Below are 14,119 nucleotides of genomic sequence, written 5' to 3'. Positions count from 1 at the left end.
TACATTATGTAGCATGATCGGTAAAGGGAGGAGGGGCATTTGATGAAAGTCACAGTCACCATGGAAACAACATCAACACTTCCTCACAAAAGACTACTTAATGAGTCATCTTTAACAATCATACATTTTATTTAAATGGAAACAACATAATACGTATTATACAAAGCACAATACTTAATACTTGCCAGACCAAGGCTCAACCAGCGCACTGTCCAATTGCAATGGAAGACAGGAGGAACACACTTTAACCTCAGTAGAACACCATCACTAACCTGACTAATGTGCTATAGCCATGCATGCACAGTTATCCTTCTGCAGCCTAGCTGAATGAGTTTTCTAAACTCTTTCAGTATTATTTTTAAAAAAGCTAATTCTGTAAATAAAATAAAATAAAATGAAGTCCTCCCGTTGAGTTCTCATTTAATTAGATTTCCTACAGTACCTGGAAGTCTGAGGACAGACACACTCTTCTCTGCTATAGGAGAGGCCTGCAATAAGGAGCAGTGGAGAGGTTCGCTGGGATTCAGCTCTTCTTGGCCTGCACGTCTCTGCAACATCTGTCTCGTTCCACGGCTACGGAAAAAAAAAAAAAAAACCCCATTCTGCCTCACAGATTCCTGACTCGCATACAATGCGCTGCCGTTAAATTCGCCGAAACGAAGCCGCCTCGCCCGCCTCCCTCCCCCACTCCGTGTTAAATTTTCCGAAATGAAATGGGTCATAGGTAATCAGGGAGCAATGATTTTTATTTTTATCACGCCTGCCCGCCTGTCTAATTACATATCTTTCCAGTGACTAAAATCAAACAAGCAAATGCGATGCGAATCCGCTCAGTCGGTCACCCAGGGTTCCACTTCCCACATACTCACTTTTATAGCACGCTACCTTGAATTTCAGAGCTTAATTTCAGGCCTGTTTTAGATCAGGTTTAAATAACATTGTTACTGCCATGTGTCATAATATCCTGCCCTGTACGTTTCTACCAAGCTTGCACAATCTGAGGGATGGCCCTGTTTTTGGTCTAGTCTCTTTGAGTGCAGAGTAGGTCATCCTGAGCGCGTAAGTCAAATAGTCACAGCGCAACATCTGAACATCAGCGCAGGATAACTACACAGAAAAACAAATTCGGCGGGTTATTCACAAGAGCGGCAAATGGATTTTCAGTCACGTCCTTTGGCATCCATTGTGTGTCACAGTAATTCCCAGCACCGGTACAAATGGCCGGTACAATTCGCCAGACATGGGGAAACAAGGAACAAAGGGCTTCCTGTACAGGACAAACCATTTTTTTTTGGTTCAAATACAGAACGTCCCAGCCAACAAAAGATAGTTTGCGACCCCAATCACAGCACACCAAAATTCACTGCTGAGGCACACAAAAAGATGGTAATCTTATTCGAACCTGCGTGAGTTTTCATTTGACACCCCTGACCACCAAGCTGAAGCCTCCTAACACATCAGTACATTAGATGACAGCACTACAACATTTATGTTCTAAAATGCGAACAATTTGCTCACTGACTGTAGCTCAGCTTCCATTATTCATACACAGCAACATCACCAAAATATACGCCTAATTTTTGCCCCACCAATCTTTGAAAACGGAGCAGAGAAAACATCAGTCAACAGAAGAACGTAAAGCGCAGGGGAACAGTAATGGTCTGAATGCAGAAGCATTGATCATACATTCCATTAGACTGGGAACAATGGAAGAAGGAAAACTGAAGAGCAAAGGCCTACTTTTTTTTTAATCATCAGGCAAAGAGAAACAGGATGACAGGTGTACAGGTGGCTAAGAAAAGCTAACAGCAACCTATTCTTGTTCTCTAAAGAATGAACTTCACTGGCAGAAATATCTGACTTTCTGGTGTGACTTAAAACAGATTTTAAAGTAGTTTTTAAAGATTTGTTTGTAACACATCCCCCGTCATTCATATCCGCTACACATTGTTGCTACCTTAGCCCTGGGAACAGTCACATCCGCTACAGGCCGCCACTACCTCACCACTAGGCAACAGTCACATCCGCTACAGGCCGCCACTACCTCAGCCCTGGGCAACAGTCACATCCGCTACAGGCCGCCACTACCTCAGCCCTGGGCAACAGTCACATCCGCTACAGGCTGCCACTACCTCACCACTGGGCAACAGTCACATCCGCTACAGGCCGTCACTACCTCAGCCCTGGGCAACAGTCACATCCGCTACAGGCCGTCACTACCTCAGCCCTGGGTGTCAGTCGTTACCCGCTATGCACTCACATTCCGATCGCGCCCCATTTATTCCAGTCCTCAATGTAGTAGCAATTGATCAGCCTTGGGTCGGGCAAAAATAGAAATGAGCGTGTTTGTCTAACGGGTCAGGACAGTACCATTAATCTCCCACCCCCCCCCATCCAAGTACGCGTTCGGCATCATAATGGGTTTTTTCACTGCCCGGGTCCAGCTCCTGCACAGGCTGTTCATCCCAAACCGGCCACTGACCAAGCACGGGGGGGGGGATGCAGGTAACGGTGTGACAATCTTACAAGGTCAATATTTTAGTTCACTTGGCTAGCGCTAATTAAATTATCGCCCCGTTGACCGGATTCGCTGATAAGAGGCAAACTCCGCGAATCCTGACCCTGCCATATGTCAGTTAGCGGCGTAAGGTGAAATGTAGCACAGCGTTTTAATTAGCGGGAAAACCTGCTGATTTGGAAAGATTTCAATGCGTTTTGCCCCCAAAACAATGGAACGTTGGTAATTAGGTAATTAGGAGGATGAGAACAATATCACAACGTTCAGCAAAAAAAAAAAAAGAATGGAATCATTTGAGAGTAGATTAGTGAGCAATTTAGCTATTACCCTTTTACAGTCAATTTATGAAAATGAATAAAACAAACACGCACATCGCTCAGCGTATCGTTTTCTCTACAAATGTCACAGTACATACCCCACATAACCCATGCTTATTGATTATTAAAAACAAAGTGAAACTTAGGTGAAATCAAAACATCCCAGAATTTGAACTATCACTTTAATTTGGGCAGCTACATTTTACTGTAAACCCGATTTAGGCCAAACTAATTTAATGCATATACAGTACTGTACAGCACCTTTCACACAATTCTACCTGACAGCCATATTTCCATAATAATGACTGTAATAAAGTACTAATTGACTTGTCTATTACGATAAATATCTGTCACATGCAGATCACTTGATTTGCTGCAATGACATTAGTTTAAATCGTAAATTCAGAATGGAATGGAAATTCTGAATTCTGTACTCTGTGGAGTGATGGACTGGTCTATTGTATTTTATATATCCTCCTGAGACTAGCAAAAAAAAAGTTAAATTATTACAATTTTTTAATAGAATACAAGTGTCTTGGATGTTTCAGTGAAAATATTTTCAATTTTTTTTATTATTATTATTTTTATGGAAGGTCCCTTCTAGTCTATGTTTCAGCATAGGAGAATATATGGTTCTTGAGGCTCATGTCCCCAACAGGGGATAAAAATGAATTGGCAAGTCTTAGAAGAGTAGAGAGGACAGGTAGTGTTGCTGAAAAATTCCACACCAGCAGGCACTGGAAAGGTGTAAAACATTCAATGGCCGCCTTTTTAGAGCTCTGACAGAAGAATTTGGTTCGCACGAAACTATTTTTCCCTGGGCTCAAGACCTTATTTTTATGGCTGTCATTTTCTATTCATCGGACCGTGTTCAAGGTTTCAGACTTCTTAAATGAGAAATCCTGCCGTCTTCAAGTCTGAATGAATGTGCAAATCATTCTGATCAAACTGACAGATAGCACGCTGTCAAAAAAGTATGTCGGTATGTCACCTCAGTATACAAGCATTGAATTATAAATTACTAAAAATAATTTGAAAGTGGCACCATGGGAGAAGAAAGAACTTTTTTTTCTGACCGCATAACTGTTATTTATTTGTTTGGCAGATAACTGCAGTAAAGAGCCTTAGCACAGCACACACTTTATAGCTTCTGACCATTTACACAATTGGTTCTTTACCGAAGCAATTCAGGTTAAGTAGCCTACATTGCTCAAGGGTACAACAGCAGTGACCCACCTGGGAATTTGTGAGAGGCGTTCACATAAAATGGCGGTGTTCCACAGCAGTGCGAGGTTCTCGATCTGGAACTGACTACTCCACTCATTTGTGACACACCGACTCTGATGACATGGGAGAAAAACCGCAATAGACATTTCTTTCAGCGGTGCAGTGAAGCATAACTTATATGCACGGTGACGGTTAGCCTAATTGCTAAAGTGGTTCAAAAGCGTAAACAAAAACAATATAACTGTCCGGTGTCGATAAAGTACCCCTCACCTAAAGGTTAATATGCTTGGACCGTGACTGGCTTTCTTTCAGGCTGTGTTTTGCGTGACTTGCCAAATTAAATTCCACGGTCGATAGGCGACTGTTAAACAGGCAGTCTTATGACTATGGCTACAGAACCAGTAAAAACACAATTATTTGACACCGAGGGGCTTTTTCTCAGAATCATTTATTCATTTTATTTAATTTTTTGTGATATGACACATTGATGCTATAAGGCCTATACACTTCTGTTTCATTTGTAATTAACAAGTACTCCATTCCTACACAGCCTATGTGAAATGTTCATATTATGCCAATAGGCCACATCTGAATGGTGCAATACCCCTGCAACTTGCTACATCATGGAGTGACCTTTGACCTGTATGATGTTACCTCCTTTAGGTGTATGACTGAAGTCAGTAATACATTCATGCAAAAATTACCTACTATACTGTAGGAAGTAAAATGAAAAAGAAAAAAATCACACCTAGGCCTTGGCTTACTTCAAGATCCAAAGACAACTGTGAACTGTATAATCGTAATATATTGCAGATATGTGGGATTGCATTGAGCCTGCTACGTTTCTGGCTAATTAATAATAATTAATAATTAAAAATAAGCATTCAGGTATACTGTATGAAATGTGATCTACTGTAAGATTTTGTAGTACTAGTAAAGGAGTGTGTGTATACCACCTAGTAAACTTTACATTTCCCGTTTTAATTACTTGAAAAATACACTTGAAACACTTTTTCAATGGCTTTAAAAATCATTTAAAAAAAAAAAAGTTTTGCACTGTATAAAAGGCTCTAGCTGACTACGTTTATCACATTAAAGCCTTTCAGAATTTTGCAGAACAATTTGTAGCATTTCATTTATGAAAACAAGGTTGAAAACTAGGCCTACCGAAAGAAAGAAAACCCAGAGTTCCAATTGCAATTTATGTCATGACAGACAAATTCCAGAATAATTATTGAAAGAAGATAAGAACAGCCATAGCGAAGCCAGTTCCTCACTGACATGGCAACACGACAGCAACAGTGTAATTGGCCTCCAAGCAGGAAACGCGCCCCAATCATCTGACAAAACGTCACTAAGCTCAGCCTCTAGAAAATACAACATGGCTTCCTATAACAGGCTCTGCGGTGTGTTTATGATGCTGTGGCTACTGCTTACTTCATTTATACCGCCGGTTGAGGCATTTGACGGCGGGGATGCCGTCGCTCTTCTCCTGGGAATGGCTATCACGGTGGTGGGTTTCTGTGCATGCCTAGGCTGGTACGCACGAAGGACAAACGGACAACTGTGACTCTGATACGCCTTCTAGTGCAGCCCGGTTGACAGGCCCGCAGTTACAACTAAAGATGCGTGTTGCTATGGCCGCCTTGAGCTTTAGCATACTAAAGCTAAATGATCCTCGCAAAATGAATAACAACTGAATGATTCTTAGTTTCCACGAAAGGAGAGACAAAACTATTTTGCGCTGCTTTAAAAAGACTTGGTATCGGGCCTAATGCGAATGGAACGAAAAGAGCGAGAAGACCAGGAAGAAGAAAATTAAAAGGAAGAACGCAGGACCACTTATTCAACTGAGCAAAGGCATGCTCAAAATGTATGCTCTACAGGAAACCGCTATCAAGAGAACTACAGCTACGGTTTTGACATATCGAGAAGACATTGTATTCCTAACCTTTTCTTTCTTTTGTGACAATGCAATAGCTGAGTTTTTGTATGTATGATGCATAAACGAATGTGTCCGGAACTAACTGGGATGTTTTGGGTTGGAATGTTTTCGGTTAGGCCTATATACAATGCTTTCCATTGCGGTAAAAATAAAAATGAATGAACTTCTATTGGTTACATTTTACACGACAGTAGGGCCTGTTTATTGATCACGCCGATGAATATCATACATTATTGCTTGGTTTTAACTTCGGTGCAAATCATTGCTTTTGTTATTTACTTCATAGCATTTTTTGGTTAAAATTATGTTCTTTATTACTATCTATGATATTTCATTTTAAACATGTGCCCTGTAAGAAGTAAGGAAATGTGTAACATATTTCATACATAAATCGTATAATACAAAATACATAAACTAATCATTCTACCTGTTTAGTTTGCCCCATTCTGTCACACAGAGGGTATGGTGCATCTTATGAAGAGATAGTATTCCAGTCCAAACCTATGAAAACCCACACTCTTCATATATGGCGTGGTTCACAAGATTATTCATTTACAAAAATACACCCTCTGAGTTTTCAGTTTTCTAAATATTCATCATCCTTTGAATATGTTTCATGGTTGAAGCTTGTAGGCCTACATTGGACCAGATGTTGGAAAAATTGGTTTGAGTTTGGGGGGATGGGGGGGTGTTGACATGCAGGTACTCCAATTTGCTACATAATAGAAATTGCTCTGATTGAAATGAAGTCACTTTTATGGAGACACCTTAATTTGGCCACATCTGCACATGATCAGAGGACCTGTGGCTGGGGGATCAGAAATGAGATTAAGGAGTTAGCCAATGAACTTCCGGAAGTATTTTGAATCGTGAAGTGTGATTGGATGGGTTATTTTACTGGCTGACACCTCAGGCCTGCTTTGTGAAGGAGTCTTGTGGATGAAAAACAAATGGAGAAGAAGGTCCCCAAATATTAATGCTTTGTGTGTGTGTGTGTGCACAGGAGCAGAGGACTGGGTGGGGGTGGGGAATCGCACGCACACAAGCACAGGAGCTTTAGCACTATGTGTTTACTGTTTTGTAATACATTTAATTACTGCACACAAATCAAACAACAGCTTTGTCATCTTCCCACAGATGGTGTGAAATGTCAACAAAATTGTCAGATGCAGTGAATTTTCCCAGTACGACCATTCTGCATACTCACACTGTTTACTAATACTGAACAGAAGTGATCAGTTGAATGGATTGGATTGCTTTGAACATGTTAGTCTTTTTAAATAAATATTTTAAGCAACTCTTACTTTGTTTGTGTTTGTGTGTGTGTGTGTGTGTGTGTGTGGGGGGGGGGGGGGGGGGGGGTGTGTCAATCTTTAGACATTGCAGTTTAACACATTTGTTAACCATTACTTTTTTGTCTTTGCTACGTTAGCAAAATACAGAAAAAAAATGTCCTTACCTGTGTGAGGCTTTCTCAGATGAACAGGTGCTTGCCACTTTATAATTGCAAAAACAAACACCTTAGAACTGTAAGGGACATGAGGCAAGTAGTAATTTCATCTGCACTTTCACCCGACATTTGAAGCCCAAGGCATCCTCCCACCTGTACCCACTGATTAGACTATTTTCTGCAATGGGAGCCATTTTTGCTGTCCTGCAAGAACATCAAGCTCAGTTTTTCTTACTGTGACGTACACCTGTGAGACGGTTATGGAACGAGCCCGCAGAAATGAGTTAAATAATGTGAGAGGCGAGGGAGATGATAGATTAAGAGAACAGGAGGTGGGTGGGTTCAGGGCTATGAGTTCACGTCTCCTAGAACGCACAACTTACACAATACATCGACTTTTGTTAACAATTGTTTGATGACGAGTTTTCTGACGAAAACATACTGCAACGACGCTACAACTGCGATGTGGGCATTAACCTTTTAGAATTTGTGCGTAAATCCATCGTCTGTCGCGCGTAGGAAGTTTCTTATTCCGATTTTTATTTTTTTGATTTTGTTATTTTTATCTAAACTACAGGGTTTAACCATTCCATGCCGTGGTGTGTTTTCAGCAGTCGTAATCGTGATCAGTAGTGACGAGAATGGAATTGCATGGAATTGTCGACAGGAAAACACAGAAGGCTGATAACATATATCTTCATTTTTAAAACGTGCAAACCCTCAGTTGTGTGCTGGGCGGTGAACGCAGTGCTTCGGGGGAAAGGTAGTAATAGTGTTCGTATCTAGACGCTGTTAGGCTAATGCTCACATCGAGATTGAAAAATGAACGCAACGAGTCAATTCGCGTCGCTTCGGCTGAAAATGACAGCAGGTAGCACACGATGCCTGACTGTGTTATTGATGAAGAAAATGTAAGGGTACTGATGCTGCCCTTATTGAGCAGATGTTGCCGGGAGAAACCGTCCTGCTGCAACAAGAGACAAGACGCGGCTTGGATCACAAATAGGATCAGTGCGCATGCTCTCTCCTTGCCGTTTACTGTATATTCACTGTGGAAAAAAGAGAACGGGCAACAAAACCAAGATTTTTTTTTTTACAGCAAAGTGACTTCTGCAATATAAATAACGTCCAGGGAAACAAAGAGGGGAATCAACAGGTATGGTTTTAATTAATATACCAGCTGTCGTTATCTTTCTCTTGGCCTTGAATTGTTGCATAAATAGCAGTCAATACATAGCTAGTACTAACAAATTGTTCTGCTTAATGGACGTACCGTTTCGCTACAGTGAATGTGCTGTCTAATATTTTACATTTGACAGAAATGCAACGGGGAGGAATTCTGCACATTGCATGACAAAAATACGCGAAAGAAATCCATTATACTATGTAAGGTACTTTTTCGGGAGAAGAAGCTGTTTGTCAAGAAGCCTTGAACGCTGTATTTAAATAGTAGCATAATCAAGGTATTTTGTATTCAAAATGCTACATTGCACAGCGACCTTTTATAACTGAGGGTTCGTGTACGTGTGATTGTAACAATCGCGTTTATGTGTCCTATGTGAATTCTCCATGCATTCTTTGGCTCGACTTTGTTGCCATTGAAGCTCGGAATTCGAAAAACGCTGCTTAATTAAGCAAATAAAAAGGTAGGCGAATTCACAATTTTGAAGGCTCGTATAGCTGGTTGCTGTTTTGATCAGTTTAGTCATGAGCTTTGTTTTACCCTGAATTTAATTAGATCAATAATATCCCTGCTTAACTGCCCCTTTATCTAAGGGATGTCTGATTAAGTTGCGGGGAATAATTGCAGTCAACATTTGAACAGACGAGAACATTCATGCTTAATTTCTGTATGCATCCTCCATTAAATTTCAACAAAGACTGCGAGCTCCGAAAGAGGCTGCTCCCGGTTAACGGTAGATACATAAATTCTGCAGGATCTTTGGGTGTGATCAACAGCATTCTTGCTGCATTTGTAGACTATAAATGTTTCAACCGTTATAAAATGTAACCCGATTTAGCCTCATTTTAATCCCGAGTTCCTCTCGAAGGAATAGGACCACTGACATAGACGGTGAAATGCAAACCTTTTTTTAGTGATGGTTGGACTTTTTAAATCATGATTAATTTTTGTTTTATGACTGTGCGCCAACATTTTACACAGGTAGACACTAAATGTTCCGTCATTGTAATACGGATTAATATTGGTGTTTTATTGAGCCGAATAGTCGAATGATATAGCTACGCTGGGGCATGTTGCTCTGCAGTGACTGCATACCATTTTAAATCCAATTTGCCATATCGTTGAAAAGGAAAATGAAGGAGATAAAGAATGAGGAGACGTATCACCTATCTGGCGGCTTCATACCTAACGGTCTCGAGAGAGTGTAATGAAACCGGTCTGGTCTCTTTGAGGAAGTTCTGATCGGTGGATACCATTTTTCCCAGGGATTTAGGTGTGATGAGACAAAAGAATAAAGGATGCCTTACAAGAGGGGCTGCTCGCGAGCCTGGATTGTACTTTAAAGCACAGCGACGGATCTATCCCTTCCCCCTCCCGTGCCTCCGGATCATGAGACTTGATTGAAAGCTAGTATCTCATGATTCCTCCTCCTCCATCTATGGCGAACTACAGCCATGCGGCCGACCACAGCTTCCTGCAGAGTGTCTCCCCACTGGCCACCTTCCTCAAACTGACCTCCCTGGGATTCATCATCGGCGTCGGCGTGGTGGGCAACCTCCTGATCTCCATCCTCCTGGTGAAAGACAAGAGCCTGCACAGGGCGCCCTACTACTTCCTGCTGGACCTGTGCGCCTCGGACATCCTGCGCTCCGCCGTCTGCTTCCCCTTCGTCTTCACCTCCGTCAAGAACGGCTCGGCCTGGACGTACGGCACGCTCACCTGCAAGGTGATCGCCTTCCTGGGCGTGCTCTCCTGCTTCCACACCGCCTTCATGCTCTTCTGCGTCAGCGTCACGCGCTACCTGGCCATCGCGCACCACCGCTTCTACACCAAGCGGCTCACCTTCTGGACCTGCCTGGCCGTCATCTGCATGGTGTGGACGCTGTCCGTCGCCATGGCGTTCCCGCCGGTGCTGGACGTGGGGACGTACTCCTTCATCCGGGAGGAGGACCAGTGCACGTTCCAGCACCGCTCCTTCAGGGCCAACGACTCGCTGGGCTTCATGCTGCTGCTGGCCCTCATCCTCCTCGCCACGCAGCTCGTCTACCTCAAGCTCATCTTCTTCGTCCACGACCGGCGGAAGATGAAGCCGGTGCAGTTCGTGCCGGCCGTCAGCCAGAACTGGACCTTCCACGGGCCCGGGGCCAGCGGCCAGGCGGCCGCCAACTGGCTGGCGGGATTCGGCAGGGGCCCCACCCCGCCCACCCTGCTGGGGATCCGGCAGAACACCAACGCGGCGGGGCGGCGGCGCCTGCTGGTGCTGGACGAGTTCAAAACGGAAAAGAGGATAAGCAGGATGTTCTACGCCGTCACCTTCTTCTTCCTGGCGCTCTGGGGGCCCTACCTGGTGGCCTGCTACTGGAGGGTGTTCGCCAGGGGCCCCGTGGTGCCCGCCGGGTACCTGACTGCAGCCGTCTGGATGAGCTTCGCCCAGGCCGGGGTCAACCCCTTCATCTGCATCTTCTCCAATCGGGAGCTGAGGCGCTGTTTCAGCACCACCCTGCTTTACTGCAGAAAATCCAGGTTACCAAGGGAACCCTACTGTGTTATATGAAGAAATGGTTCTGTGATTGATCTCTGGTCAGGCCCTGCTGTACAGTTCCTTTCCCTTTGTCTTTCTCCTCCTTGAGCTGGCAGAAGTCGGACTGTCAATCACCTTTTTTTTTCAGAATATGGTTATGAGAAAAAAAAAGCCTACCACAATGGGAAAAGGTGAAGGAGAGCAGAAGATCTATGACACTCACAGGAAAATGGTGAGCCCTCCTGAGTTTATGTTCTAATAAACCATTCGCTGTGGAAAGCTGTTGGAAGCTACAAAGCAAAAAAAAAAAAAAATTTTATTTCAAAACAAAAACAAAAAAGGGCAGTCGCATTGGATATTTGAACTATTTCATGTTATAATTTTTTTTTTAAAGAAAAAAAAACATTACCTCTGAGGAATCATTACAGTTGTTTTACGTTTAAAACTTGCACTAAAGAGAAGACACAGAGATGCAGTTTTTTCTCTACAGTTGCATTGCAAGGACATTCCCCCCTCCTTCTTCAGATTAAACAATGAATGCTTTAATTACAGACTTCTCATTTGCTGTACGTAAAGCAAATGATCTCCTGGGTAGCCAACATGGTTGGAGTACACCTTCTCAAGAGGATAAAAATTGATTTTGATGTAAGTGTTAATTTTCATTCATGAGCGCGGGGGGGAAGGGGGGGTGGGGTGGAGAGGGGGTGTGCAAAAGGGGTAATGTTATGTGCTATTGAAGTTGCAACTTAATTAGAACTTATTTATTGTAGTTTTATGATTCATATTTCCCTATTGACTGACAATTTTCTTTCTCTACATTTTTTTCTAAATTATTGGGAGTTAAAATGACAAATGTTTTGGGTAAAACCTTTCTTTTGAAAACAAACTCCCAAATGAACAGTAAAGAAATTGTGTCACAGTCATCCATTTGAGGACACAGAACACTGTTTAAGTATGTGTAGATACAGTCTTTCTGATGCCACCCCAGGTATTTCTGCCTTAAAGGTTAAATGTAGATGTTTTGCAATGGAGAAAGCTTTAGGCATTAAAAAAAAACTGTTTTACATCAGTTTGAAGCGCATGATCATTTAAATGCTTTTCCAAAATTCTTCTTGTGGACCCCATTAGAGACCCTTCACTGCAACGGTGGCCTATTTTTATTTAAGGGTTTGCTGTACGTACCAGTATGCTCAGAGCACAGGAAGCTTGTGTGTGTTCCTGTGTGTCAAAACAGTTGCCACATCAAGACCAGAGCCTTAGTATGAAATGTTGCACAATTTGTAAAAAAAAAAAAGAAAAGAAAAAAGTATTGTATTTAAGGCACACTTTCTTGTTTATACTTTCTGTACTTTTTCTCTTATGATTGTTTTGAATTACTTCCTTTGTCTCTTGTGGCCATTTTAATATTTATGATTTTTTTGTATTTTAGAGATAGGTGGAATATTATTGTGTAAGTCTTTCATTTTGAAGGGTGGGACGTAGGTACAATTTTCAGTTTAGGATTGCATTTGCCAAAAGTTACATGTGTGATCTGTTCTGCTTACATTTTGGAAATAAAATTTTACATTTTGAAAATCTGTTTATTTTTTAAAATTATTTTTTTTAACTTTTTTTTTATATTCACATGCTTAAAAGAAATACTTTGTGCGGATAACTGCCGTGTGTTTCGTCTAGTGTGTCAAAAAAAAAAAAGACGTTTGTTGAGCGTGGAAATGTCTAGGCATGATTTGGATTAATTTCCCCGCATTACCTTCCTGTCTTGAGTTACAAATGGCCCTGTTTACCAGCCAGCCATTCTGTTTGGACCCAATGAGCTGTGCCAATCATTGGTGTGATTGTTCCTTACACACCGCCTTCTGTTTCCCACCGGTGGCAAGATTCTGAGCTGAAGCATTTATCAGAAGCTTTGAGGTTTCATTTTTTGTTTTTTTTGTTTTGTTTTGTTTGTTTGCTTTTTATCACAAAGCCAAAAGCGTAAAAAAGAATAAAATTGCTTTTCTCGGCGGGTGATTACACGTTACTGTTCTATGTTATTTGGGCCAAGCAGCACCGCTCCATCTTCTGAACAATAATATATTTGACTAGTACGTCTGGGAAGAAAATTTATTTGTAATTATACAGTAGGATCGTATGTTTTAAACTGGTAGGAGTGATATACGCCTCACTGGCACGCGCTGATGCTCAGTAATGTATTCCACATTCTCAGACTGTTTTCTGATTATATGCGCTAGCGTGCCAACCTCTTTGTCCCCCTGGTGTGCCCAAGACTTGTGTCTGTGCGTTCTCTGAACCATTGTGGAGTGAAACCATCCTGTTTGTTTGTTTTTTTCTCTCGAGTCACGATGGCTTTGTGATAATATTTTTTTTCCCCCCCTTTGTTTCGCGCCATCGAGCGCAGGCGACAATTATGCAAAAACGTCACCTCTCGCGTGCTATCCGGATCTAACGTGACACTGGGACACGGAATCTCGTTTTCGCGCGGCTGCCGCTGACCTGGAAATCTTAAAAAGGTCAGCTCTCCGCCAGGCGAGAGCCCAGGCCCTTTGTTTGGAACGCTGTCGTTAATGCTTCGGTAAAAAGGTCTCTGTCCCGCTCAGTGCTCGTCTTGTATCCATTTACATTTTTTGCGGTCTTCCCCGGGGGGTTGGGGTGGGGGGGGGGGTGACGTTGGGGGAGGCATTGTAATGTTCAGATTTCGTGTCTCATGCACTGCGGACGGAAACAGATCACACCTGGCCGTGTGCTTGCGGTTTTTTGAACACCCCGCGTGATTTCCAGAGCAGCGGACGCTGAGGTTAAATGGACATGTACATTTCATGGGTTTTTTTTTTTTTTTTTCCTGACAAGGGCTTTGAAGCAAACAATAAAATGGTGGCCTGTATAAATATGGGTTGTTGTCCGGAATTCTGTGAATTGGAGTGTGCTTGAATGGTCATGTCTTTTTTTACATGATGATGG

General features: G+C 42.4%; 1 protein-coding gene and 1 long non-coding RNA gene across 2 annotated transcripts; one reads left to right on the top strand and one right to left on the bottom strand.

Annotated features, from left to right (window-relative positions):
* Positions 1 to 216: 216 nt before the first annotated feature.
* LOC118230991 lies at positions 217 to 5,698 on the bottom strand. The gene is made up of 3 exons (XR_004765982.1): positions 5,230 to 5,698; positions 4,072 to 4,175; positions 217 to 573 (listed from the first exon to the last, which is right to left on the bottom strand). It is a non-coding gene; the product is annotated as an uncharacterized LOC118230991 (long non-coding RNA).
* Positions 5,699 to 7,704: 2,006 nt separating this feature from the next.
* Positions 7,705 to 11,440, top strand: LOC118231159 (probable G protein-coupled receptor 85). Its single transcript, XM_035424713.1, has 3 exons — positions 7,705 to 7,789; positions 8,557 to 8,613; positions 9,906 to 11,440. The coding sequence occupies exon 3, from the start codon at positions 10,058 to 10,060 to the stop codon at positions 11,192 to 11,194; it is 1,137 nt and encodes a 378-aa protein (XP_035280604.1). The 5' UTR covers positions 7,705 to 7,789; positions 8,557 to 8,613; positions 9,906 to 10,057; the 3' UTR covers positions 11,195 to 11,440.
* The last annotated feature ends 2,679 nt before the right edge of the window (positions 11,441 to 14,119 follow it).

Source organism: Anguilla anguilla, chromosome 7 (assembly GCF_013347855.1).
Source record: "Anguilla anguilla isolate fAngAng1 chromosome 7, fAngAng1.pri, whole genome shotgun sequence".
NCBI classification, from domain to species: domain Eukaryota; kingdom Metazoa; phylum Chordata; class Actinopteri; order Anguilliformes; family Anguillidae; genus Anguilla; species Anguilla anguilla.
The sequence above is the reverse complement of the archived record's forward strand: the minus strand, read 5'-3'. Positions and strand labels throughout refer to the sequence as shown.